The sequence below is a fragment of the Corapipo altera genome, unplaced genomic scaffold, assembly GCF_003945725.1.
Source record: "Corapipo altera isolate COAL_440 unplaced genomic scaffold, ASM394572v1 70, whole genome shotgun sequence".
Lineage (NCBI taxonomy): Eukaryota > Metazoa > Chordata > Aves > Passeriformes > Pipridae > Corapipo > Corapipo altera.
The window spans coordinates 6792724-6820359 of NW_020884911.1; the positions used below are offsets into that span (position 1 = coordinate 6792724).

Consider the following 27636-nt stretch of genomic DNA (forward strand, 5'->3'; position numbering starts at 1 on the left):
CATGGGATGCTTCCCACTAGATCAGGTTGGCCAGGGTCCTGTCTAAAGAGCCACCTGTGATGGACTTGGAAAAATTAAAAGACAATAACGGCATTAAATGTTACCTATTTACATGAAGTGTCTGGTGCAGTGGCAGAGGGTTGCTAACAAGGCCACATGAAAATGCTGAATTGGGAAGTTCTGAAAAAAAAGATGACAAGGAAAACATTTTACATTTATTGAGCTGAGAATTCTTGAAACTTGTGTTTAATAATGGAAGACTAAAGGAATGGAGTTAAACATTTAATGAGTGAAATGGATCTAGCAATCATACTGTGGGAGTTTTATACAGAAAGACACGAGCAAGAATTTAGTACTTCGGCTGTTCCCCAAAACTCCTTCTTGTCTTTAAGTAATAAATTAATAATTTAAGCTGTTATACTTTCAACCAGCTGCACCTTGAAGTGCAAGAAACTCAGCCTTAGCAGAAAGAGGGAAATGTTTGTGACTCTTTCTTTTATTATTCATCCTTTACATGTTCTTTTTAAGTTGTTTTTGTAGTCATTCCTTTATTTGCTTGTTGGCTGGTGGGTGTTGTGAATTGGAAATGCATCATGGTACCTCTGATCTTGGTGTCTATAAATGTAGAATGAGCTTGATTGAGATCAGATTCACGAGTATATTCCTTCCCCTGTAGGATCATAGAATCATTTAGCTTGGAAAGGACCTCTAAAGTCATTGAGTCCAACCATTAACCAGCACTGCCAAGTCCACTATTAAACCATGTCCCTTGCTCAGTAATTGTAGTTTACCTCTCCCAAAAATAATGAAAAAAGAAAGTCAAGAGAAGTTGTTTTTTTTTTCTTCCTCTGGAGTTGCCAACACTTCCAAATAAAAACACTCCTTGGAAAGTTTCAACCTGAAGGGAACTGCTGTAGTCATGGGCTGAAATTAAGGTCTTCCCTAATGGAAGTACTCTCACGACCTTATGTCTGCACACAGAAGCAAATTTTAAAGTAGCTTGCTTTTTTTTTCTATTTCTTAATAGCTCTCAGTTTTTGACAATAGCTGAAACACCTGTGAAAACACAACTCTTTATCTGAAATCCCAGGATGTCTTAGTCCCCTGATATCATCCTGCTCAGCAGTGGATAAAGGCTCAGCACCTCCGTGATGATTGAGTTGCAGAGAGGGTTTGCTGGAGCCCATGTCTGGCAGCTGTGACATTCGACAGAAATTATCCAATCTGTCCATCTTGCTCCCACAACTGGAGAAAATTACTGTGATCAAAATCAACCTTTTATTTACTTCTCAGGAGGAGGGTTTTCTGTAGCAGTTGGGGAAGTTTAGCTCCTGCGGGTTTCAGTCTCCATCACAGCCGATTCCTCGGTGTTTCTGGGCACTGGGATTCAGATGTGCTTTTATTTGATGATTTATCAAGACTTTGTGTCTAATGTAAAGAAAAATTTTGGAATTGTTTGAAACATCATACCTCAGCATATAAGCCACCTTCTGAGTAGCAGAGAGCAGGACTTGGCAGATGGCATCTGGATTTTAAAAAAGTGTGTATTTTAATGTTAGTTTGTCCATTTTCTCTTACCTCTTGGTGTAGGTTGGATGGAAATAATCAAAGACAGCTTGGACAAAGAATAATGGTGTGAATTCTGTAGGGTTTGAGAGTAAATTAAAATATTCTGGAGTGTAGCAACAGCAGATGTTGCTTGGAAACCTGTCCCATATGGATAGGAACACAACCAAACCAATGGGAACAGTGGAACTGCAACTGAAAGCATTGGCCTAGTCCCTGTTTGTGTAATGTTGCAAAAAAATAGTGCCACTGTTGTAGGGATGATAAGGAAATGTAGAAAAAAAAAATGCATTCCACCATAACTCATTTTATTGTGTTCACATATACTATAGAAGAATGATATTTAAAAAGTAAATGTGCTTCCTGGTAGTAAAATCATGATACCTTTTAGTTCGTAGATTTCTTTGCAAGGCTTTTTTACTCCAGGCTTCTAAATTCATTTTTCTTATAGCACTTTAGAGACTTTGATTGCAGTGTCTGATTTCAATGAGTCCAAAGGCATCGTACCTCACATATTCCTGGGCTGTGCTTTCTATTTTTGTTCATTATAAATTTCTTCAAACAGAATATTTTGTTTTATGGCATGGCATCTCCATCTGGTCTGACGTGAGAGGAAAGCACTTAACAAATCCGTAGGTCACAACTTTTCTTCTCTTAAAAATGGTTGCTGAGAAAAACCTGTGTTTTGCCATTGATAAGCTGAGGTTTTGTGTGGTGAAGTTTCCCAGCGAGTGGACTTTGAGGAGTGAGAACAACTGTTTCAAAGTTTATAGTATTTACAGTTGTAGAGGTGTAAAGATTTGGAGGATTTGTGAAAACATTTCATCTCTCCTGCGTGTGCATTGCAGTGGACATGTAACAAGGGTTTAGTGCACCTTTCTCATTTTTGCCCAAATACTTCAAGATTTAACCTTCACTGTTTAATTATTACATTTTTACTGTAATAATTAAGCTACACATGTAGCTTATTATGTGATTATGTGATTTCTTACATAATTGTGTCTAGGTACAAGACCAGATTGGATTGTCGTGTGGTATAGTAGGATCTCTAATGTTTCTTCATCTTTTATTTCCTGCAGATGTGATCCACACTGTTGGGCCGATTGCAAGAGGCCACCTCACCGACATTCATAAAGAAAACTTAGCAAGTTGCTATAAATCCTCTCTGAAACTGGCAAAAGAAAACAACATCAGATCAATTGTAAGTATTTGTGTGAGAACGCGTTATTTCTTTTTCTAATTTGGATCCTTGTTTCCTTGATGTGGAATAATTATAATTGTCAGCTTCCAGAAGCGTTTCTTGCTGTTTGTGATGTGAAAAAGCAAGAAATTAAACGCGATTTGGCCAAAATAGTTGCTAAAGGAAAGGGATAAGCTTATTGTAGGAGTTAGGGAATGGGTGCCTGGTAGTAGGGGTACAAGCAACTCTCTCCTAAAGGAAGGGAGGGAGCTGATCCTATGGCTCAGTCTTATACTGTATTATTTACTGAAAAAACCTAGGAAGCCACTGGTCAGGAGAATAACTGCACACAGTATTGCCTCCTAAATAGCTGGGAAGTTTTTTCTGTTGCTTATTCTGCCCATTAATGTTTCTTTCTAAAAATAAAGGTATTGGTCAAGTGATGCTGTTTATAGCTCCCTTACCAAAAGTCAATCATAAAATAGCCAGTTATGTGATATTTCATTGAACTCTAAGGGTTCTTTGATTGCTTGGAATACATGCTAGTTTTGTACCTCAAAAGGCCAGATTTTCAAAGTTCACAAAGAAAAGAAGCTTTTCCCAATACAGCGCTGAAGCTTTGATTCTGTGTCTCAGACCATTGAAGCTGAAGTCTTTAGATATCCATAGGTTAGTTGCCTATAGGTTTGAGAAGGAATTTGTCATCTGGGCCTGACTTCACACTTTCTGGATCCTTTTGGCTGGTTGTGTGATAACACGTTTATGTGTGAAATACAGGGACACACAGTCTTAGAAAACCAATCTTAGTTGGTCTGGTGGTGTTGTATCAGGGTGAAATATTCCTTAAGGGAAAGTTATTAACATTGAAAAGTTGCAAATGGAAAATAAAGCTTTTTGAGAAGAGGGGCAGAGCTTTGAACGCAAGTTAGATGTGCCCTTCAGAGTCAGACCTGATGAATATTTCTAATTTCTTTCTTGTTGATATAAACTGTGCCCTCCACACTTTTTTCTGCTAATGAAATCCTCTCTGTACTTCTCAAAAGTGTGTCCAGTGAGCCCTCTTTTTGCCATCATTCAAACCACTGTGGGGTTTATTTTTTTTGGTGGGTTTGTTTGTTTGTTTAATGCTACCCACATGTTAGAACTGAAAACAACCTTGGTTTGGTGGGGCATGTTTTGAACTCCTCTCTGGGATTGTTTAAACATACAAAGATGTTCCTGCCCTGCTGTGATTCTCATTGGAGCCTGTAAGATCACTGTACTTTTGCTCCTACATCCATCCTTGTTCCCGCCTCCTCTGGGCAGGAGCTGCTTCTGGGGCATTCAGGTTAGTGAGAGTAAAGTGCCTAACATGATGGGGGGGGGAGAAAATAAAATACTAAATATGAAAGGGTGTAAAAAAGAGCATTGAAATAACAAAGGAAAAACTGTGGTGAGTGTTGCTCAAATGCTGATAATGTTTATATCCTTAGGGTTCTGTAATTTTTAGGACATTCTAGGTGGTAGCTTGGCATTTAACATGGAATAATAAAGAGTGGACATACTCATGGGTGTCCTGAAAGCTGGCCTGATATTTTAACAAGATGACCACAGGAGAAATCACCCATGGGTTATTTCCTTGCTGGTTAAGAGCTGTTGACTCTGCACCTGTTTGAGATAATAAATACTCACCACCCAGACTTGCAGAACACAGCTGCACAAGCTGAACAGGAGCCAAGAGCCATTCATTCATACCACTCTTAAGAAGCTTAGCAAGCAATATGTATTTTAAAGTCCACATGACAGATCATGGACCGCTCTGAAAAGCCCTAAGTCCAGTGATTTCAGTGACGCCTTGGGAAGTGAAAGCTGCTTGAGTGTCTGTCCTAATGAACAAATCAAGCCTGGAGCAAAGTAAAATGTATAATTCATTCAATTAGGGAGCAGTAGATTACTATGACTCTTAAGGAAAAGAATACAGTGGGTTTCACAAGATCCAGTAGAGTGGACGTAGAGGGAAAGCAATGAAAATTATGTAAAAATATCTGTAGATTTTGGAAGCTTGCAGACAGCAGGAGGTCTCAAATTTACTCAAATAGAGAATATCTAAGTGTAGATTGGATTATGGCAACAGATATATTTGCATCAGGGAAAAGATAGACAAAAACTGTGGAAAATGGGAAAGGGTTACCTGCGTAAAATAAGGAAAAGAAAATCAACTGTGCTGATGGACAGGGTATTTTGATTGCCTCTTTAACAAGAAGATGAAAGAAGCATGTGAAATAGAAAAATGAGAAGTTTTAAAGTAGGTAATGAGTAAAAGCAGGAAAATAAGCAGAATACTTATGATATATAAATAAATAGGTATTGGTGATAGCAAGTTGTAGTACACTAAAAGAATTAACCAAACCAGATCACACTGGAGCATTAGCAGTTGTAGTAAGAAGGAAGCAGGAAGATTAAAGGACTGCAACAACACAAATCTGCTACCTTCAAAACAGAAAGGACAGCAAGTCTACAGGTTAATGCAAAAAGAGGAAGAAAAACCCACCAGAATTCAAATTGTTTTGAACATGAATTGTGTCAAAGGAGTTGGAATTGCTGGAGGCATTATGGATGGAGGGTGATGATGAATGGCAACATACCAAGTTGGACCGAAGCACGCAGGGTGACTCAGGGTCCACCACTAAACGTGGTTTAATTTAACATCTTAATGATTTTTGAAGAGTACATAAACAGCTCATTAATTACGTTTACAAATGATACTACATTAGGCAGTGTTGCAAACACTAGAAAAAAGACAGAGATATATGATGACAATTGATTAGAGACTGCAAATATAACCTCATGCAGCATCCGCTCCGGCACCAGAAGGGAGTTTCTGCCTTTGTTGCAGTGGAAGAGAGGTCAGAGCTGGAGCTGACAGCTACAGTGGAACTCGGCATGGGAAATGATGAAGTAGCATATGGTGGGGAAAAATAACCCAGTTCACAAATAGTCAAAGGGAGAAGCATGTTGGAAAACCAACACAATGAGGAAATGGTCTTGAATAATAAGCCTCAAATTAGATGTACTTACAGCAGTCACTTGTTTCACTACTGCTTATTGTTAGTTGCCTATAGAGAAATGATGGATGCCATAGAGGTGGTTGTATTTCAGTTCAAAGTGGACTGGGGAGAACAGGAATAGGCTTCAAAGTAGACCAAAATTCACTTAAACATATGTGTATGTAGTTTTTTTAGACACTGAGGAAAGGAGGCAATGGCCTTGAAATACTATGTAAATTGTGAGATGCAGCTTTATGGAGAGAGACAGAGAACAATGTCATTGTGTGAATGACAAAAAGGCAATTACGTGGTGTAGCTGATAGTAATTTGGGTTTTGTTCACATCCAAGGTGTCCAGGCATGGATGTGAGCAGCTCTGTGCTAACTCCTGAGGGAGCACTGGTATCTCATCTGAACGTTTTATCATCTCAGTATCAAAACCAAAAAGTGATGGGCACAACCAAAAATGAGATGAGGGGATGTAATGAAATGGCAGTCAGTGTGATTGCTCAGGTTCATGATCCACCAGCAGCCTAGCTGGTGAGTAAGGACATGCACAGCCATCAAGGCAGGAAGAAAAGCCTCAGGAACAAATTTGATCATCCACAGGATTGTTCAGAGAAATCACACAGCCCCTGACATTTGCCTCCCATGACCATTTTCACAAACCTTTTATTTTCAATATGAGGTTTCAAATGCCGTATTAGCTGTTTTGTACACAGTTAGTCTCTCTCAGGTCATCTACTCCATCTGCCTTTTAGGTTACCGAAGTTTCTGTTTGTCCTTTTTGTCTTGTGTTCCCAAAACCATGCATTGCTTTTCCCTCAGCACTTGTTTATGTAGCTGTGCCTACTGTAGAACACTTGAGCCACTCTCTGGCTGTTTGTGTGGTCAGTGATGCTGGGTGAACCTTTTGTGTTGGATGAGTCTTATATATACAATGCTCTGTCTGGTTAAGAGGATACTTGAATCTTGTTTCTGTTTATCTCCACTGAAGTTTGTACAGATTACTGGGAGAAAAAAAAGTGTTTAAGGCAATACAAGGAGAGTAAGAAGTTGGCACTTGAGCAAATTAAGTTTCTTAAATGTTCAGAATAATTTTCTTATAGTCAAACAATTGTATTTTGATGTTGGTCTCTTTAGCACAGTACTAAGGATTGCTGTCCTGCATCAATAAAATCTCTGCTGCTGATACACTGGGAATACATTATATGCACCAAATCTTCACTGAAAGAGGAAATGGTAAAAAATAGTTGCCTTTTCTTTTTTTTTTTCCTGTTTCTCTGTACTGGTTTTCTAAATAAGAGTCTTACAGGCCAATTAATTCTTAGGTTATCAGGCAGATTGGGGGATTTGTAATCACTGTTTTCAGGGATTAGATTGGTCCCCTGTTTACACAGTCTTTGAAATTATTTTCTCTGTGTGCGCTGATTTTTTTTGTAGGACCTCTTGTCCTGTTTTTCTTTGCATAAACTGCTTCGAAGCCATCTGATACCTTGGAACTTTTCTGAACATCAAGCACTTCCCTGCCACCTACTTCATTCAGGCTTTGTTCGTGGTTAAAAAAAATCTCAATCAATTATCGTCAGTCAGAGGCAGGATTGCAGTTAGACAGGCACTTTATGAACTACACAGAACATATAAAAAACATGCTATGTGTTGCTGTGGGTGGGATCCAAGCCAAAAAGGCTGCAATGTGTTTGCAGAGAAGGGAAGCTGGTGCTGGTCCCTCACCCAGAAGGCAGGACAGGCTTCCTCTGCAATGGATACAAGAAATGGAGGAGTTCTTTTTGAGACTGTAGCTCTGCTGTTGTTCAGGACTGTTCGGAATTGCAGCCTTCAGGAACACTTCATGTTGGCAGGGGGTGAATTTTAAAGCTTTAACAAGAAGCACTTCTTTCAGTCTGCACTTTCTGACCTCCACCTTGAGGGAGAATTATGGCTGTTGGGGGGGGGGGGGGGGGCTGGAGGAAATTCTCAAAGAATGTGGCTGTGTGAGTTCCAGAAGGAGCTCTGCTTATCACCAACAAATATATTAACAACATTATACAGAAAATACAGAAATTTTCTATGAGTTCCCTAGAGTCAGACAGGGAGGAGTTCATTCTGTTCTAGCGCCTTGCTGTGACATAAAACCACACTCATTAAAAATATCAGTCTCTTTCTGCCTGGGTGTTTGTACTATGAATGCAAAAAGTAGGCCTGCTCCAGGGAAAGCCTCTTAGCTGGACTTTACTTTTCAGCACAACCACTCTGCTCCTTCTGTCTGAAGTAGATAAAGGCAAAAGGCCATCTAGAAATATCTCAGCAGTGAGGGGCCTATTCAAGGGCTGACTTGCTCATCGTCAGGTCGAGTGGAAAAGCCATCACTTGGTGGTGGGATGACCAGTGACCTGTAATGATGGGATATTTCTGGGAGAGTAGGTTGTCTCTTTGGACTCTGAATAAAAGTGTGCCCCTCCTGTGCACACATCTTATGCTGCGTTTTGGGGAGGGTTGTTACAAAAGTATGCTAAATAGGATCAGGACGTGCTTTTTGAAATCCATGTTTTGCCTCCATTTCTGGGGTCTTCAATCAGTGTGCACAATGCATGCTACTAGCTGTGCATTTGCAGTGTTTTTAAATTAAAGTATCATTTTGGACTTTGTTAGATAAATATTTCTTTCATATAAATATTAAGTTAATATACAGGGAATTTCAACTTGTATCATTTTTGTAGGTGTTTTTCATGAACAAGGGTCATTTAATTATATTTGTTGTCTGTGTATTGGCAAAGTTAATAGAAATACTTTGTTTATACAAATATAACTTGTTCGTATAGAAACACAACCTAATAATTATTCCGAACAGCATATAAAAATACATCAGGAATGGTACCTGCCACTTACCTGTTAGGAGCACTTAAGAAAGAAACAGTGTTTTATAATTGTCCAAAATATTTGTCTCTGCCTGTAATTGGGAATTTTAAAAATAGACTGTGGAGGAATTCACTGATATACTTGGTATTTGCATCCACCTTTGAAAGAAAGCTGCACTTGTGATTGGCTGTGGGTTTCACTGAGCTTTGTTTGAGTGGAGACACATTTAGCCTCTGTGATGCCCAAATCTTCCATTGTAATTCATAGACTGAAATTTTTAATATCAGTTTCAAACCCAGAGTGTTTTCAGCTCCTCCTGTTCTAAATTATAAAATTCATAAAAGAGGAATTTAAGAGGTGCTTAAAAAGGTGCACAGTACTGTATTGGTCTAACAGTTTGATTTGCAGTTGTACCTTTACCTGTTTCGTTCTCTCATGCCCCAGAGTTATGGTTTCGGGAAAAGTAAAGGGATTTTTTATTTTTTATTTTCAAGGAAACTTATTTCTTGCCGAGAATGTTGCCATAACAATGAGTTATGAGACTGAAATTCCTAAAGGTTGACTTTATTCTATCATCTGATTTTCTGATAGAGATTCATACCCATCAATCAGAAGAGTTGCTTTGGAAGGAAATTTCCACAGTATCATAAATCCACTTAATTTGTTTCTTTGAAACACTTGTTTAACTTGTAAGCTATGATATGACTGATGTTACATTTTCAAACTTAGTTTTGTGTCCAGCTTAGCCTTCCTTTTTAATTTATTTTTTTTCACTTTCTTCTTCTTAGATTTTTTTCTGGATAATATCCTTAAAAATGAATCTATTATGTTAAGTTTGTAAGTTTCCTTAATCATCATGTTGGCTTTTTACATGTGCATCAGATGAGGAGGTTGTGATCTTCCCTTGTGGTTTCACAAAATGTCATTGCTGGCCATACTTTTCTTAACCCAAGGCCTTCTGCTTTGTGTTGGATGTGCTCCCAACCATTCCTTCCATAATGATCTTGGTAGATTGAATTTTAATCCTGTTTTTTCAATAAGGGTTTCATTAAATGAGATTTATTCAGTGAGATCAAGTATAAATTGTTACACCTAAACAGAAATGCTCATTCAGCTGAGAAAGGCTGAGGAATGATTGAAGCACTAGGCAGAGATTCCTCAGAGAATAAGCTGGAGTTTGTAGTGAATCGTGCACTGGAGGTGAGTTGAACAACCTTACCCTGTTGAGGGAAAACCAAGAAAGGAGCAGCTACAGAGTGACAATTAAACAGGAAAGATCTGTGAATTTACCTGTTGTGCTGCTCTGTCCCACATGGGGAACTGGGAGACAGTGTTTGGGCCAGGGATGATTATGGAGTTAGAAATGCACCAAGAGTAGAGTGAAGGAAGAAGGATTATAAGTCCAGAGAATAGGAGACTAAAGGTGAAGAGAGGGAGATAGAAGAAAATCTTAAAGCATAAAGGGCTATTGAGGAGTAAAAGTTAACAAATTTTTGTCTATATGGGGACAGGACAAGAAGAAACAGTCTGAATTTACAGGAATGGAGTTTTAGGTTAGAGATTATGAGGACTCTCCTAGCTCAAAGAATGGAAAATTGTTCAGGGAAGTTGTGGCTCCACCAGTATGTATAGGTGGGCCATCACTATCATTTAAATTTTGTTTCTGCCACTGTATGGTTATATATGCAGTATATATTTCCTAGGAGGCAGTGGATTTGTTTTATTTGGTGCTTGAAATGTATTACAGTGTTTGCTTTCTATAGTCAAGAGTGCAGAAACAGCTCAGAGGGATACAGTGGTCAGTCATGAGTCTGCTTTGTAGCAAGGTACCACATAGAAATTAGTTGTGGGAAGAGTGATGATACTGTGACCTGATGTGATTCTTCCTTTTTTAAGTACGATATGATGCCTCCTGAACAGGGATATCCACATCCCCTCATCTTAGGTATTGAGAAGTGTTTTGAGTTCAGACAGGAACGGGAGCAGCCCCAGACTGAGCAAGTGCTTGAACCTCTCCAAACAGATGGCTCTTGGGATGCCAGGGCTGAGACACTGCACCAAGGGGCCTTAACACAGGGCAGAAACCACTACAGCCCTTCCACCTCCTGGTTCATCTTCTGCCTGGCCACAAACAACTGTCTAGATGGTATAAAGAAGTAACAGTGGTGCTTTAATAAACTAGTCAGTCTCAGTTCTCCGTTTTCTTGTTCTGTGATGTTACTGTTGTGCTGTTCTAAAGCATGGTGATTTTGTGATGAGAGGAGAGAGAAAGATGAGTTATTTTGGTTGGGTTTAATGAGACACTGACTCTACACTTTGAAAAAAAAACCCCTGAACTGGTGGAGTAGAAAGGGAAATGGTCTAATAAAAAAGGAAATGGCTTATTCAGGAATAAATTCTTGAAGTTTATGTGTGGGATGGGTTTAATTTGTGATAATTTGCCAATCACCCTGTGGGAATTCTGTGCTTAAAGGGATGAAACTTTCTAGAAACACTGCCTGTTGGCTCAATAATTGGGGAACTGTCTCATTAGGGAAGGACAAAGTACAGATCTGTCAGACAGTGGACCACAATGGTGGTTATATGAGACATCTCATAAAAGCCAGGGATTGCTGGAAAGTCTACATCATAAAATGCAGAGGAAGAGAATGTTTGATGTCTCTGAGCAGAGGAAATTGTACTTCATTTGGATTGAAAAGGAAAAAAATAGTAAAAATAGACTGGAGGAATTCTTAGTTGCTTGCAGATCTCAGCTATGCAGAGTCAAGCATATAAGATGCTTGTCATTATTTGAATAGCAGGTTCTTCTAATGGAAATTCATAGTAAGAGTGATGGCATATATGGATTCCTATCAAATCCCAGAGAACTGGTGGGCTGTGGCCATCAGACTGTGAAAAGTCATCGTTGTCCTCATGCATTGCTTCCTTTCTTTGACCTGTTCCCTGTCACCATGTTGGCAGTTTGTAGGCTCTTCATGAGGGCTTGTATTCACTCTGTAAGGGCAGTCAGAGCAATCCCTGTTAAGACTCATGGGATTCACAGCAACAGCAGTAATGGAAAATAATAGTTGCAACAGAGTTGGTTTGTTTGGGTTTTTTTTGTCACTGACTGAGGTGACTCTTTCTGTCACCAGAAGAGGAGTCAAATTCTACTGAAATTAGAAATTGCTTATTCACAGATTTTCCTGCTGGAGGTACCTCTGTGATGCCTAAAAATGTATGAAGGGCTGTCTGGCAAATAGTGACTTGTCACTACCAGATTTCTTTTCCCCTCACAATTTGCTGTCAAGGAAGAGAACATGTGATGCCACATTTCAGCACTGCATGGTGCTCATGGGGTCCTGTCCCTTGGCTTTTTTAATCTGATAATTTTGAGACACTTCTGTACATCCCATTTGGGTTTTTTAAACATCACCTTAATTTATCTATGCAAAGAACAAACTATAATATGAAATTCGTATCTGCTTTTTTACTTGAAATCAGTCCATTTTTCAAATAGAAAATTAAAAAATTGAGAATTTTGAACATTGTTCTTATATTTACATCGCTAATATGAAGCAAAAAAAATGAGCAAGTAAAAGCATAAGTTATTCTGTGTATCAGGTGGGCATCATACTACTTAACTAGGTTAAAAAAAGAAGTAATTAATTACAGCATAATATCTATTTAGGATCAGAGTAAATATATTGGAAAGCAGTTTTGAGGAATAATCAGAAGGAGCATGCTTTCGTGAGCCTTATTTGTCAGCTCATTAAATATGTTTTTCCTGAACTGCTAGTAGTGGCTTGGAGCCAGTTACATTATGCAGAAATTATATATTAAGTCATATTTGCATATAAAGAAACTGCAATGTTCAGTAGTCAGCTGCAAAATTTATACCCTCATCTGAGAGGTTTTTTAATATTATTTCAGTGTGATGATGTCATGTAATCTTTTAAGGCCTCTACAGTGTAAAAGCACTGTAATTGGAATAATATAATTCAAGTAATATGACTGGTACTTCACTGTTTATCCTGATGAAATATTCGTTTCTCTCACCTGGAATACGGTTCTCATCAAATATAAACTACGTGTGATCAATATTCAAGTAGAGTTTAGCAGCCTTCTTTTTTCAACACCGACTAACTTATCAACTCCTAATGATGTCTGTCAGTTTGGATTTAGAGATTTTTTTCATAGCAGAGATGAAAACAAATATAACAAATAGAGTTAGGTGCTTTGGTAAACGGAAATATGATATAAAAGATGGGTTATTGTAGTATGACTTCCCATGGCTTGCGATGGAAGGGCATCACTGCTAGAGGGGAGAATTTTTTTAAATTGGGAAAATTATAGATAATGAATTTTTGAATTTCTCTTGTTATGCCTTTCCTAAAAGATGGCTACCTGACTGAAGGCTGTAAGCCAAACACATTTCTGCAGACTGTAGTTAGTTTGAGCACAAATAGTTTACTAGTGGTCTTACTAAAAATTATTACTTATTCTATTCACATTCAGGTATAAAATATATTACACTGTAAATCTTTCTCTAAGGAGATAAATCAGTGTATTGCTGATTTTTATGAGTTGTTATACTTTTGTGAATTTTCTTTGACATATACTGGCTGAATTAAATCTTTATGAATTAAATCTCGACCACAGAACTGTGCATTTCCAGAGAGAAGCAGACATGAGACAGTGGTTTTTGTTCATACTAATTGATGTCGTTTGGACAGAAACCTTGGATGATGATCTCAGTGTTGAGGCAGAATTACCCACTAATATGTCCTTGAACAGCTGATCCTGAGTTCTCATTTCCATAAACACAGGGCAGTTTTCCCCCTGCTTGTGTGAGAAAGGAAAACTGAATGCATGTCAGAGCCCACACGAAAGGTGAGACAGCATAATCCCAACAAGTTGTTATATTTATTACCTGGTTGCATTCCTTATTGCGGAATGCTCCCTCCTTGTGTCAAGCAGAGGCAATCAGGCTTTGTGCAGGGAATTTTGCCAGCATGGCAGTAGTCGGATTAATCCTCCTAGTCTGGAAGCAGATGATGCTGTTTCAGTACAACTTCTCAGCGCTTCTTACTTTTGCCTGCCCTGGATTTGTCTCTGGCCACCTTTGTGTTTTGGCATGTTGGAACTGAAATGTGCCCCAGATTGTCACATCCTTGAAGCTCAACAAATGAGTGTTTGCATAACACAGAAAGCTTTGTACCTGCCTGCCTCCTGCACAAGGAGGAAATGCTGCCATCAGTGATTCTGGATCACTGAAATGTTCTCATTCATCTCCTTTCTAAGTCCTTTTGGGAGTGTGTTTTTTCCAACTGTACCCTTGCAGACCAGAGTTTTGTTTTTCAAAGGAAAGTACACCATGGTCCAAAGCATTGCTCCCCACCTCTGTTACCAGCATTCCTGTTTGACCTTTCCTTATCTATTCTTCCATTTTCAAATACACCAGGACTAAGTTCAGTGACAAGAACAAGCTCAAGACAAATGTAAGTCATCAAACTGCCACTTTTCCTGTCTTTCTGCTGGATTAATGTCTCCCTTGCATTCTAATTTCCCTGTTTATGTACCATGGTGCCATATTTTCTTTCTTTAACAGAAAAACACATTGTTCCAAACATGATATTATTATTTACTGCAATCTTGAGTCATTATGTTGTTGTCTGTAGCTTGCTTTCTTTTAAGCATTTATGAACTTCCCTTCTTTGATCCCTCAAAGTGTGTTTCATAGCAGTTGAATTCCATAGGATATTTATTTATCTCATTTTCCTAATCTCTCCCCACCTCCCTTTTGTTCTTTAGTTTCATGTGTCTTCATTATTCCACCCCTTTTGAATCAACTTATTAATTTTTAAGGGTCTTTGACTAACAGAGCTGCTGAGTTCCATTAAATGGAAGCAAAGTTGTATTCAGGCCTAGAAAAACAGCAGATGTGTGAAGATTGCCATTTGATTATCTCCTTAACATGTCTCTTCTCCATTGCCCCAGTGCAGAGGTGAAGAGCATGGCATGTAAACTGAATTTTTGCTGCAGTATTAATATCTGAATGCTCATAATTCACCAGTTCCCTGTTTTCTTAAGAAAGCAAGCAAACCTATAGCACCATATCCAGGTATATTTGAAATAAAGAGAGAAATTTTGCTAAAAGGTGGGATTCCTAAAAGAAAAATATAGTTTTATTAGATCACCAACAGTTTGGTGCTCCAAGAACCATATTACTAGAAAACTGCCAGGTTCCTGACATTGGTTCAGTGGAATAAGCTGCCATCAGAGATGATGTATATTCATCGTATTTCATCCCAGGCCCTCACCCCCAGGAACTGATGACATTAATGATGGCTAATTCTACTCAGGCCTGATGGTAGTGGTGACTACAGCTTGTAATCAGGCCTTAGAAACATCCCACTTGATAAATTCAAGGATGCTGAGCCAAATCACCTATTTCAGTGTTGACTTTAATTAAAATTGCTCGTGATTGATGTTTTTAAAAGCAGGAGCCGCTGGTGTTGTTCATCACCATTTATTGTGCATAATTTCAGTGGTACATCTGTTTCCTTCATTTATGGTTGGGGGTGGAGGGAAATATTTTGCTGGTGTCATGTATTTGACCTAAGTTGGATTTGTTTGTTTGTTTATTTGTTTTGGAAGGCCCAATCCAGTGTTCTCAACATCATCTGAAGGGTTTCTGCAGGTATCAGAGACAATTGAAATAACTTATCCTATTCTGGCTAAATACTCATGAATTTCAACCAAAAAGAGCTCCCTCACAGCTGCACCATCTATCGTCTCTGAACTGGGTAGCTTGGATGTGTTAGCACGATTTATCATCATACCTTTCTTTTGCAGTGCAGATGTACTTTGAGTAAATGAAACCATTTTTCTTTATTATCTCCTTGTTAAGAGAACCAGCCCTTGCATTTTCCCCAAGTGAAGGGCTTCTCTGAATAAACATGCAAAGTATCATTTCACAAAATGACATTCTCCTGAATCCCCTTGTACTTAGTCCTGCCAGAGGAGGGAGAGCTGAGATGGTTTATAAAACAAGCGCGTGCACCTTGCAAGTCTTTATGAGGCAGTTTGGGGGAAATAATGGAATGCTGCAAAAGAGCCAGGGAGATTTTGGTTAAATGACAGGCTCCAGAAAAAGGCTTTGGAGTAGAAATGCAAAGTTAAATTCTCACTAGTACCTAAATAACAGCCTGGACTTAATAAAAGCATTTTCAGCCAAATAAAGCATTTGGTAGTTTGGGCTGAATTGTGAAAGGTTTTTGTTAGTTAAAGATAACAATTCCCTCGTAATTCTGGCTTGTGAATAGTACCTATTTCAGCAGTTAAATCCAAAAGGGAGAATAGCAAATAGGCAGGAATACTCAGGCGTGAATGTAGCATAAGTATAGGTCAGGAGGAGCTTGAAAAATCCTACCCAAGGCAAACATGAAAATTGGATGAATGCTTGTGGAGAGGCTAATGAGAAGCAGATGCTTAGTCCTTTGGAGTTCCAGCAGGACTGGGGGCAGGTGTTGGGAAGGCTGAAGTCAAAGACTTCCTAAAAGTATATATATACATATATATAAAAAAATCAACCGTATAACCTTTCCATTTCTTGTGAAGTTATGAACGTACAAGTGATGATGTTTAATTAAGTTGTTCCTGGAGAGAGACACTTGGTGCTTCCTGGTTGTGCTTCTGTTTTTCACCTTGGTGTCTGCTGGGAGTGTGACAGTGCCAACGTCAGCAGGAAAGTTTTCCCTGAGATATTTGTGTGTCTCATTTTAGTATCTTTTGGTATGCAGAAGAGCTTGAATTTCATTAGAGAAATGGCAACTGATCAAAGTTAAGTGCTCCTCTAAAGATTAGTAAGCAATAGTGACACTGTTAATAGTACAAAGATTTCTCAATCAATAGGAAGAACTGGTTTATATTGATAAAAAATCTTAAACTGTTATGAATGCATGTCCAGACTTTTGCCTTATAAGAATATCAGGAAACCTTCTGTGTCTTATAGTGTAAATTGTATTTTTTTTCCTTTTTCTTAATTTGAACAGCTCAGGTGATGCTTTTTGTAAATCCTGTGGGTTCTGTGAACATCAAGGAAAGCACTCCTAAAAGACTTAGAGTCAATTAGTCAAATTCAGGTTAAGTGGTAGCTCACTTAAAATAAGCATCGTGTTTTATCTAAAATTTTGGGAGGCACAAAATCTGTAAATAAAAGGGTTTGTGTCCAATGGACCACTTTCCTATTTTTCCCAAGGTTGTTTATTGAGCTCTTCCAGAATACATTATTGTGACGTTATAGACGGAACAATAAACAAATCAAACACCTTTAATGCAACAGGCTTTCTTAGTGGTGAAGAGTAGGCTTGCAGCTACAGCACTGTCCTCTTCTGAGGAGAAATAAATATCAGTAAAAATAAAATCTGTCAAGGGCTCTTGAACACAATGGCATTAATTGTGTGTACACATTGGGAAATGCTTGTTTTTACAAAAAAAGAAAAAAAGAAAAAAAAAGAATGGCAACCAAAAAACCCACCCCCAAATATGAAATCGTTTGACTTTAAATTGACTGATTGAAACTGTACTTTTTCCCAGCCACTGGGGATGAAAAATTCGGACTCAGCTGAAGGTATTGGTGTCAAGCTCCCATGTTGTGTATCAGGAGTAAATTTCATAAACTCTCAGCACCTAAAATGACTTCAGCTGGCATAATGTGTTGCCGTGGGATTTAGGTGCTGAAAAAATCTCCGGAGCAGTTAATTAGGGGTGAGATAAGAAAGGGTTTATTTGCCAAGGCTAAGATGTTACAAGATGCGCGCGCATACCTGTGCCTGTGCCCGAGAGGTTACATTTTATAACATCATCCATCCAATCCCAGATGTGTCCACCCTGTGGCCTTTTCTCTGGTCCGCTCCGGGGTCCACCCCCTTAAAATGGGTCTGGGGTGTATTTCGGGACCCTCCATTCATCATCTTCACCATCATCAGAGCACAAAGGGTACATAGTTACCTAAATTCTTGACTTCATTCTGTGGTTTAGGCCCAGATATGCTGTTCTGTCAACTGTCTAGGCTTTGCCTTGACAAAAGACTAAACATTTCTATTGGATTCAGGAGTAGGGCTGATATAGGGAGCATAGAATGGGGTAAGAGGGTTAAGGAATGTGTAAACAAGGGTGCTACAGGGAAAGGGAAAGGGACAAGGGACAAAGAAGGGAAGGTTTCTGCTCTTCAAACCTACTTATAAAACTTACAAGTCTTACCAGTATTAGAAAAATAAAAAACCATTAGGGGCTTAAGGCATCAATGACTGCCATCAGTAATAATCAAGTCTCAGACTCAAGAAGGGAAGGCTCTGTAAACACTCTGGTACTTCTCATGTCACCACGTTGATGTCAGAAAACAGCACCAGTGAAAATTATCAAAGTGGGGCAATATTCTACAGCAGAACAGTGTCAAAAATTTAAGTTTCTGCAAAAAGACTCACACAATTTCCTATAAATTTTCAGTTCTACTATGACCCCAATCATGGTATACTTGGGCTTTCACTTCAGCAGTGCTTCAGCTGTTGCTGGAAACCATTTAAATGTGCTTATCTCAGATCATGGTCCTTGCCTTCCAATCCCTTCAATGGAACAAAAATGATTAAGGGCTTATGGAAAGTAATAATTTAAAAGACCAAAATGCTGGTATACTTTAAAAGCTAATAGGTGACATTTGCCTTAAGGAGAGCGAGGGACAAAGACCCAGCAGTGGAGGGGTTGCAAATAGTGGGACATGTCCCAGGAGCTGAGTGCAGGAGTAAACCTGCCTCCTAAGACATGCCCTGGCTGCAGGGAAGTGTTTGACATGGGTAGATTTTGGATTCATAAACTGTAGCAGGTAAGACTGTGCACAGAGAGCCAAGGCTGATCTTATATTTGCTTTGTTTTTCTTGCCTTTGTTTTAATCTTCTTTCCTAGCGAAGGAACGTGAAAGTGGATGTGTGTGGGTGACAGGCATGAGTGTGAGAGCTTCATGGGGGAAGGTTTGTGTCCTGTTTGGTTAACTGAGAGGGGGTTAAAAACCTTGGCACACTTTGAACTTAGAGACATTCTTGTAATAATGTCCAGCATGGAAAAAGACACACTTAAGAGAATAGGAAATTAAATCTAGAGGGGGTCTGATTATGGAGTCACTGACAGAAACAGAAAGAGTGAAGAATAATGTAATTTTAAAAACTCTTTGGTTGAAAATATGGTTTGAGTCACAGTACCTTGGAACTGGAAGGAGGCAGAATAGACAGCACGTATTGGATTTTTATTATTTTTATTTTTTTGATGAATTTCGGGTCAAAGTAAAACAAAATCTTGGATCTTTTGGGAGGTGACTTGCAGGTTGCATCCTCTATGAAAAAGGCCAGGATGAGAGGCTACTGAAAAAAGAATTAAAATGGAGGCTCTCCGAAAGGGAAGGATGGAAAGATAAGGTTTTACCAAGTAAATATTTCCATAGTAAAACTTGGAATTTTCTTTTCTTTTTCCTTGAAAAAGCAGATAGACAGGTGTGGACAGGGGCAGGCTGGAGCAGAAGATAGTTCCATGCAAAGCAATGCAGGAGTGCTTTGGTGACCTGTAGAGGCCACATAAATACCTACATAAATATTTACATGGAAAGTGAAGTTTACTCCTCTCTGCACCATGCAACTGTTGTGAAACAGGTATCTCTGAGTCCTAATTACTCACTTTCCACCTGTTACTTAGCTGGTGTGGGCTGAAGGAGTGTGGAAGCCTACAGGGATGCGTATAAAAATAATAGGGACTGTCAATGGAAATCATAACCTGACTCATTAATGCAGCCTTCGTAGCAGCAGGAAGAAGACTGTAACTTTTCCCTTGTACATTTGGAGTCAGTAATTAGCCAGTGACATTGTCAGCATTGCACCAGTGTTTTTATAGTAGCTATGGATGAGCTGCTCTTCAGTGACTTGTCCCTCCATTGTAGAAACTTGCACTTTAGTCCATGCAGAGTTTTGAAATACAGCAGAGGGGAGAGAATCCGAGACTTTTCTGAAGCAGATGAATAGGAAAAGCCTGAGGTAACGGGCTGGTACATCCTGAACTTCAGCTCCTGCGTGTGCTGCTGAACAGTGGGGCTGCTCTTTGAGTAAGAGTGATTCACCTCAGCTCCTAGTGCTGCTCACGGTGGTGTGTGTGCACATCCCCATCCTCTGCACCCGCAGGAGTGTGCAGGCTGGCACATGAATCTCCTCTCTTAGCCTGCTCTTGAGGCTGCTGGAGTGCTGGCTGCTATTTCATGTGGGGAAAATAGTTTCTACTTCTAATTCCCCTGCTCCCTCTTTACTCATAGCTGACACAGGAGGCTGAAGGAGAGATTACAAATACATTATAAATGTGTTATTGTTAGATGCTTTAATGCATCTTACATGCTTTCCCAAGAGATGCAGATTTCAACATTGTTGTTATTTTTGTCATTATATAGACAATGTTTAAAATAAGGATAGTTTTGGAAAGTCTTTTTATAATAGTACCAAAGTTTGTAACATGAGCACTGTAGCTTATCCTGAACTATTTTTAATTAGTGGTGCTTTGTTTTTTCTACATTGTTACCCAGATAAATGGAACAAATGGAGAAAGGCTAATTGATTTACCTTGCTCAATTTGTGGTAATGCTTTTGATAACATTTGACATCATTTCATTAAACATGATGAAGAAGGGAGAGTGGTGGAATGTTTTGTTCTTCCTGGTGTGTTATTTTTGGTAAGTGTCTGGGGTGCATTTAGATAAACTGCAGTGCTAAATCTGAGCAAGAAAGACCTAAATATCCAGTAAATTACTCCGATTTGCATTGAGAAATTAACTGTAATTAGCATTCAAGTTTTAATGATATTGTATTTGTGAAGCTGATAAGGCCTCTGGGAGTGTGATTGCAAGAAACTTCTATTGTTTACTATATGCAAATGGAGCCACTTAGCTTTAATTAGAGGTTGAAACCTGGAGCAATTATCAGCAGTTGCTTTAGTATTAATGAGCTTGACAGAGCTGTCCATCACAGTGTTTTATATGATTGAGAATTAGAATATTTAATCCCAGTTGGTTCACTTTTCAAAGAAGGTGCAGCCTTCATCAAGTAAAACCATTTCATTTAGCATGCCATACATTTTGTCAGCTCCAGTCACTGGAAAGACTGAAATCCTTATAAATTTGTATAGCTGCTATTTTCTCCAGAATGGTTGAGAATATATGAGAGAATTTCCTTTAAGGCTTATGTTGCCAATAATTTTTTTTTTTAAACTAAGTGGTTCTAAGAGCAGTTGTGTGGCTGCAATATAGAATTTAGTTGCTTGACTTATGATAACTCTCTACTGATGAGTTTCCTCACAAAATTAGCTGATGTCTACTTGTATGTGATGTTGTTGGATATTTCCTTTCACATTCTGGTTTTAGTAGAGGACAACAAAAGAGATGTAAGGCAAAGAGAGAAAAAGCTTATAATACACAGCCCCTGAAATGTTTTTTATTTCACTCTCAGTGGAACCATTAGTGACTTCTGTTGCTGTTCTTTAATAGCTTTTTCTTTCCTTTTCTTTTTTTTTTTAAGCAGCTTTTGTGTCAAAGAAGTAAAAAGTTTCCACAGAAGATCTATACAACACGGGAAAAAGAAATTTAGAAAATGTCACTGGAAGTTAGTACGTTTGGATACACTGTTGAAATTTTTCTATTTTTGGACTATTAATTTTTGAAACAGTTCTCCCTTTCACAAGCCTTTAAGCAATTAGAATAGGTACTTTATGGAGGTATATATAAAAAAGTTAAATGTAATAGAGTCTTTGTATATTAATTTTTTATTGTTGTTTCATAGAGAACAAAACATGACTGTGAGCTTGTGCTCTCACAGGTGAGCCTGAAACAAACCCACCAATGGGTTTTTTAGCATCTCTCAGGTTTCTTTAGGATGCAAAAAGCTTTACTGTATTGAAAACGATGCAGTGCCATCTAAACTGCTGACCACTGGGGCATGAAATGCTGTTTTAGTCCATGTATATTTAAATACTAGAGGTTTCAGGTTTTTTCAGCAGACATGACAGACTGGAAGAATTTGCAGGATGTTAGTTTATGAGGTGCTATTGAACAGCCCCAAGTTTGAAAGCACAAGGCTGGGGCAATCTCTGAGAATGACTTACGGCATTGTGGGAAGCATCTTTTAGGGGTTCTGCTCTGCCATTGGGATGGACATTTGGGTTCTTGTGTGAACAGGAGCTTCTGCCCTCACTGCAGGGTGGGTTTCTCCTTCCTCTGAGGGTTCAGGTTGCCTCCTGTCCCCACACTGCTCCAGACCATGTGCCACTCACAAGACAAAGCCTGGTTACCTGCTTAGCATTACAAGGCTCCTATTAGAAAAGAAATCTTTGTTTTTCAGGGGGAAGGACGACTACAGGAAGTTTTAAAAGGCTAAATAACAATGCATGTTCTAGATCAGTATCTTTGACAGCTGCATACTGCAAGGAAAATAACATGCTGTGTCTCAGTGGTTTGTAATTCTGGGTAAGCTAGGCAGAGCTGGATAGAGGGGAATTAGGAATTGGACATGGAGCTGCCAGTACCAGTTTATTCCTCCAGGAAAACACAGCTTCTAAGCCATGTGCTTTTCGGTGGAACCACACTTCTGGATGTGTTTCTTGGTGAACAGAGGTTAAGGGACTAATACAGTGTCTCATAGGCAACCAGTGGGGTTGTTATGCAGCTGTGTTGTATAGGAAAGGTAGCATACAGTGGTTTTCTTAGCTGTTTCATCTTTGGGAAAAGGCTAGTTAGGAGCCATCAAATAAGTGATCCATCTGTCTGATTAGAAACCAGTAATTACACACTGACTCCCAAACCATCATCTTTCCACTTCTGGCCTGTGAGTCACTGCTCTGATTGTCCATAGTGGGGCCAACTTTGGCATAATCATACGTAACAGTAATCTGTAATTCACACAGTGTCTGGTAATTTGATTTAAAGAACAGACCACACAGGCTACCAAAGGATAAAAGACAGAACATAAGTTACTCACCTTAATGACGCTTGTTTGAGCTGTGCTTTGCTACTTTGTTATTTAACAGTGAAAATGGGATCCATTTTGCTCCTCTACCGTCTGGCGTAAGAGGAAATTAAAAAATTGCTGCATATATAGTCTCCTTATTGATACTTTCCCTGCTATTAATTTTATAATAATACCATATTCATTTTTTCAGAACCTAAATTTCATAAAGTGTTCATTTTTCAAAGGTTTGTTTTCCCCATCTTTTTCCAGCAAGGAAACTGTGATTTAGTCTTGCCCTAATTCACTCTGAAGGTTAAATGTGGTTACAAGAAAAGGAGAAATTGGTGGTGTTTTTAAATGCTCCTAGACTCTTGAAGTACTTTTACCATATGGAAAATTTACCATTATTATACAGTAATATATATTTAGCATTTCTTATCTTTTTTTTCTGGCTCCTATTAGTTATTATATTCATAAAGATAAAAGACCCATAAATTACCAGTGAATCAAAAGCACATTTAGCTGTAGTTTCTAATCCAGTCAGGCAGTGTTTCTGGTTTTGTTTAGAGCTCTTATTTATGTCCCATTACTCTTTTATATTTATAGCCACTTACCCACAACAGCTTTGTTAAATTTTTGCAAATAGGTGGCACGTTCAGCGATTCTTAAAACCTTCCAGCAGCAGAAACTTTTGTTGGTGTGGTTTTTTCACTTTATTTGAAGTTTATTTGAAGTCTTAGTGGCAAAAACCTGGAGGGGGGACAGTTTGGGTATTTTTATTACATTCATTTTATTTCATTTGAAAATTTGAAGTAGACCTAATGTTAACATTTCTCCTAGGAAAGGTTTTGCCTGCCCTCTGATCAGATGCGAACCATATCAAACAAGCATCACTCTGAACATAATAAAGTTTGGGAGCAGGGATTGCATTTTCTAGGCTGCCATGGGCGTTTTAGAAGGTACAGTGCTATTTGTTCTGGATATAAATCTTTGAGTTTGCTTGCATCAAATCTCTCTTGCGCTCTCCTAAGTGGTAGCTCTGATAAGTTCCCCAGTAAACAAGGCAAGGTCATTGCAATTGATTCCCGGAAGTTGCTCCTCGCTGTGGAGCAATCACTTCAAGGCACACGTTTGTTGTTTAGCAAAGAGCAAAGGAGAGATGGGACGTTGATGCTGCTTTAGGGCGGCTTTGATCTTCTCTTTCCTAACAACAGTGCACAATGGTAATTACAGCTCCCTTTAAAACATGTTACAGAGGTAGGATAATAAGTGAAAAGGGAATTTTCAGTCATTTTCAGTGTCGATGAATGCGTTATTAACTCCCAGTGATTTTGCAGATGCTGTTTGTGCCAGATGAGCCTGGATGAGTGGTGCTTGCCAGATCAGCTATTTAAGGAACTCTGTTTTCTTCACTCAGCAAGGGATGGTTCCAATCAAGCCTAGTTGTAAATCCGAATCTGGGAGATGGGGTGTCTGTTCAAGCTGCCAGGATATTATGTTACCCCAGCTCTGATTCTTCTTGTCTAGAGCAAACCCAAAAACCCTGCTAGAAAATTCCCTTTTGATGACTACAACCTCAGCTGCCTGGCTGGCTTACTTCTGCATCATGGAAGGGCAATTAACTTTGCAGATGTCTCTGGGTGAGCAGTGCAACCGAGGAAGGCACCAAAGAGATGCCCTTCCAAGACAAAATGGACCACCCTGGATGGATGTCTGAGCAGCAACATCCATGCAAGGAAATTCTGATATCATAGAATCCTTTAGGTTGGGAAAGACCTCTAAGATCATGGCCTACAACCATGAACCTAAAACCACCAAGTCCACAACTAATCCCTGTCCTTAAGAACCATATCTACAAATTCACATGTTTTGTCTTTGCACAACTGACTGGGGAACCTTCTGGGCTCCTGGATGTTTTGCGGTGTGTGAAATTTGAATACAGACATTTCATGTACCTCAACATTGAATATTTAGATTTACTTGTCACTGGGCAACTGGTAATGTTATTAAAAAAAAAAAAAAAGAAGAACTTGGACTTTTCAAGTAAAAAAGCTTTAAGTTTTAAGAATTATCCTAACCCACAGGTCTGTATAATTTTTGTTTGAAATTAACTTGACTGTTTAGACAGCTCCATGTTCAGTAGAGGCTGTAATGGCATTCCTGAGCTCAGAAATAGCAGCAAAGCTAAGGGATCAATTTTAGTAATCCATTGGCAGTATTGCTTACAAAAAAAAAAGTGTACATTTTGAAATGACTTCAGCAAAAAGCTAATCAAGCTTAGTCACACTCTTTGAATGACTAACTTCTGCCTAGCAATTTTGCCTGATTCTACATATGCTACAAGAGCTGCAGTTTTGTGGTTTCATGGAAGATTATCTAAACTAATGGCTTTCCAGAACAACTCTGCTGTTCAAGAACGAGAGAGGATTTCCATGATCTTTTCTATTTTGCTTTTCCCTTGGACAGTATCGCAGGACTAAACTTGTCTTTCTCTGTTTCATTCAGTCTTGACAGTTGTAGCTTCTAACATGCTTTAGTTATCATTTTCTGTGACTGTTTGGATGTGGTGAAGGAAAAAAAAATTACAACCAGTCAAAACATTCATGTGAAGCTGCAGAGTCTTTGTTCTTGTTACATTAGAAAGTTGAATCTCAGATTTGTAATTTGAAATTTGTGTGCCGTAAAATTGGAAACCAGAAAAGAATTTCTTGAGCACACAAATATAACAGCACCTGTAGCAACATGATGACTGCAAGCTGTTTCCCATGTTATCTCTAAAATGCTGATTTTTTTGTTAGAGATCCATCAAAACCTCAGTTCCTAAGAGATTATTTTTTATTAGATTGATTGGGAAGGTTTCTAAGAGAAATTCTTTGTTTCATATGCATTTCCTTGTATAACCTGATGGAAAATATTTGGGGGACTGGTAAATATAAGGAAAATTCTTGTAATATTACAGTTAAGTTAAAGAATTACTCTAATATATTTTTCAAACTCCAAATAATGCTACATATTCAGAGTGGATGTCTTTTGAAAAGAAAGCTTTGATCAAATTCTCTTGTGAAGATAGTGCTCCTTTTTAGGATTCACTTGCAGGCTTATTTCTACTAAAAGATAATGATCTAAAGCATTTTAAGAGAGCTCAGGTTTGGACTTCATACTCCTTTCTTGAGCACTGAGGAATTTATTTGGGGTTGCATCCTTTCTCAGTGTATCTGAAGTCTAGAATCCACAGATGTGGTCCAAGGGTTTTGCAGTCAAGTGTCTTCAGGAGGAGAAAAAAAATTAGTTTTACAGCATTTTTGATGAGCAATTGTCTTCTGGTTTGAGTTGGTAGCAAGAACATTCACAAGGAGGCATTCATGTTCTTGGTGTGGTTGTTCCTATATTGGGATTAAAACCACTGAGCTGGTGGTGACTCTCCTTTGTCACTTGTACACTGTGGAGCGAGTTATTTTAGATTCATAGAATCATTTAGGTTAGAAAAGACCTTTAAGATCATCAAGTCCAACCATTAACCCATCACTGCCAAACCTACCATTAAACCATGTCCCTGTGTGCTTCATCTTTTAGTACACATTTTACTACAGTTTTTATTGCTTGTCCTCTGTAACAATTTCGGATGTTTTGAATTTTTTATGCTGGTTAAAGTGTTTCCCCACCGTGTTGACTTCAGTGGGACTTGATTTCAGTTCATATTGAGCTAAAAGTCCTTTTAAAGAGATCTATAGCTGTCCTTGTTATACATTCCTTAATTTGGTCATGGTGTTAGAGAAGGTGTTGAGGCACCTTGAATCCTAATGTGCTGTGTTTTGCTTCCTTTGGGCCTGTAATGGCAATATTTCCAAACCTTTCCAAATTTGTATGTTTTTGTTGAGCCATCTGGCTCATCCTGTAAATAAAATATGTAACAATCAGGAAAGCATTTATAGCCTATCTAGTGCTGATGCTGTTAAATTGAGATTCTTGTAAATTTAATAATGTTTTAATTCATAGTCCCTTTATCAAATCGTGCTGTTCTTGTTTCAGGAGCACCAGGAGGGTGTTGCTGAGTCAGACCATGGATCTTTCTAACTTTGGTGTCTGCTCTCAAGCAGTGACCAAGAGCAAACACTTGGAGAAAAGCATGAGCAAAGGAGAAAAGCATGTCAGCAGTATGATTTTTTTAATCTTTGTTTGCATTTCTTAATCTCTGCTAAGAACTGAGCTGGTGTTTTTCCAGAATCACATATAACTCCAGGCTCTTGTTTCCGAGTTCTAATAGCTAAATTACAGCTTATCATTGTGTAAGTAAAGTCAGAAATGTTTTTCCAATGCATGTTAATTCACATTTGTCAACAAAGCATTTCATCTGCCATTTCGTCACCTAAGCAGTCAGTTATTGTGGCATCTTTCCTCAGTTGTTTGCAGTGGGATTTGTTTTTCAGCTGTCTCGTTTAGCTTTGCCCAGGCACAGGTCCCTGCCACAGGGCAGGGTTGGTGGAGGGTTTAGGGATGCTCTCTCTGAGGCTGCCGGAAGGCAGTGCAGAGCCTTAGGGGTGAGGTGACAGTGCTGTGACTGTCCTGAGACATCAGTTTTAAGGACTGTAGCTCTTCAGAGTATTTCTGTAAGGGCTGAACTGCATCTCTCACTGTTAGAAGTGCTTCTGAGCTTTGGTCAAGATTCCTTGCCTTGCTTTCATTTCTTGGCTTCAGTTTTAGAAGTAGATCATTGGAGCTTTCCAACAGTGTTAGACATGGCTCACTGGCTCCTCAAAGTCCTCATCATTTACTGTGCCCATCTGAATTGGCATGTGGCTTAGTCTGGCTTCACTTTTGTAGGAAAGATGTTTAGGATCAGAGACACTTCTTCCAGAAATTGTGCTCTCACTCCCACTGTTGTTGACTCTGAAAGTCCAGCGTGCCTTTTCTTCTCATACCACTGCTTGTGCTGTTATTGTTGTCCATGCTTTTTTCTTAATTGATCCCTTCTCATTGGATTGCCAAAAAAAAAGTTT

At 38.8% G+C, this 27636-nt stretch overlaps 1 protein-coding gene across 3 annotated transcripts in view; it reads left to right on the top strand.

Annotated features, from left to right (window-relative positions):
• The window catches only part of MACROD2 (MACRO domain containing 2), an 841263-nt gene that overhangs the window by 481807 nt on the left and 331820 nt on the right, over window positions 1-27636 (top strand). For all 3 annotated transcript variants that reach the window (XM_027653978.1, XM_027653977.1, XM_027653979.1), the window contains exon 6: window positions 2646-2767. In XM_027653978.1, the coding sequence (XP_027509779.1) occupies window positions 2646-2767 (122 nt within the window). The remainder of the gene's footprint in view (window positions 1-2645; window positions 2768-27636) is intronic.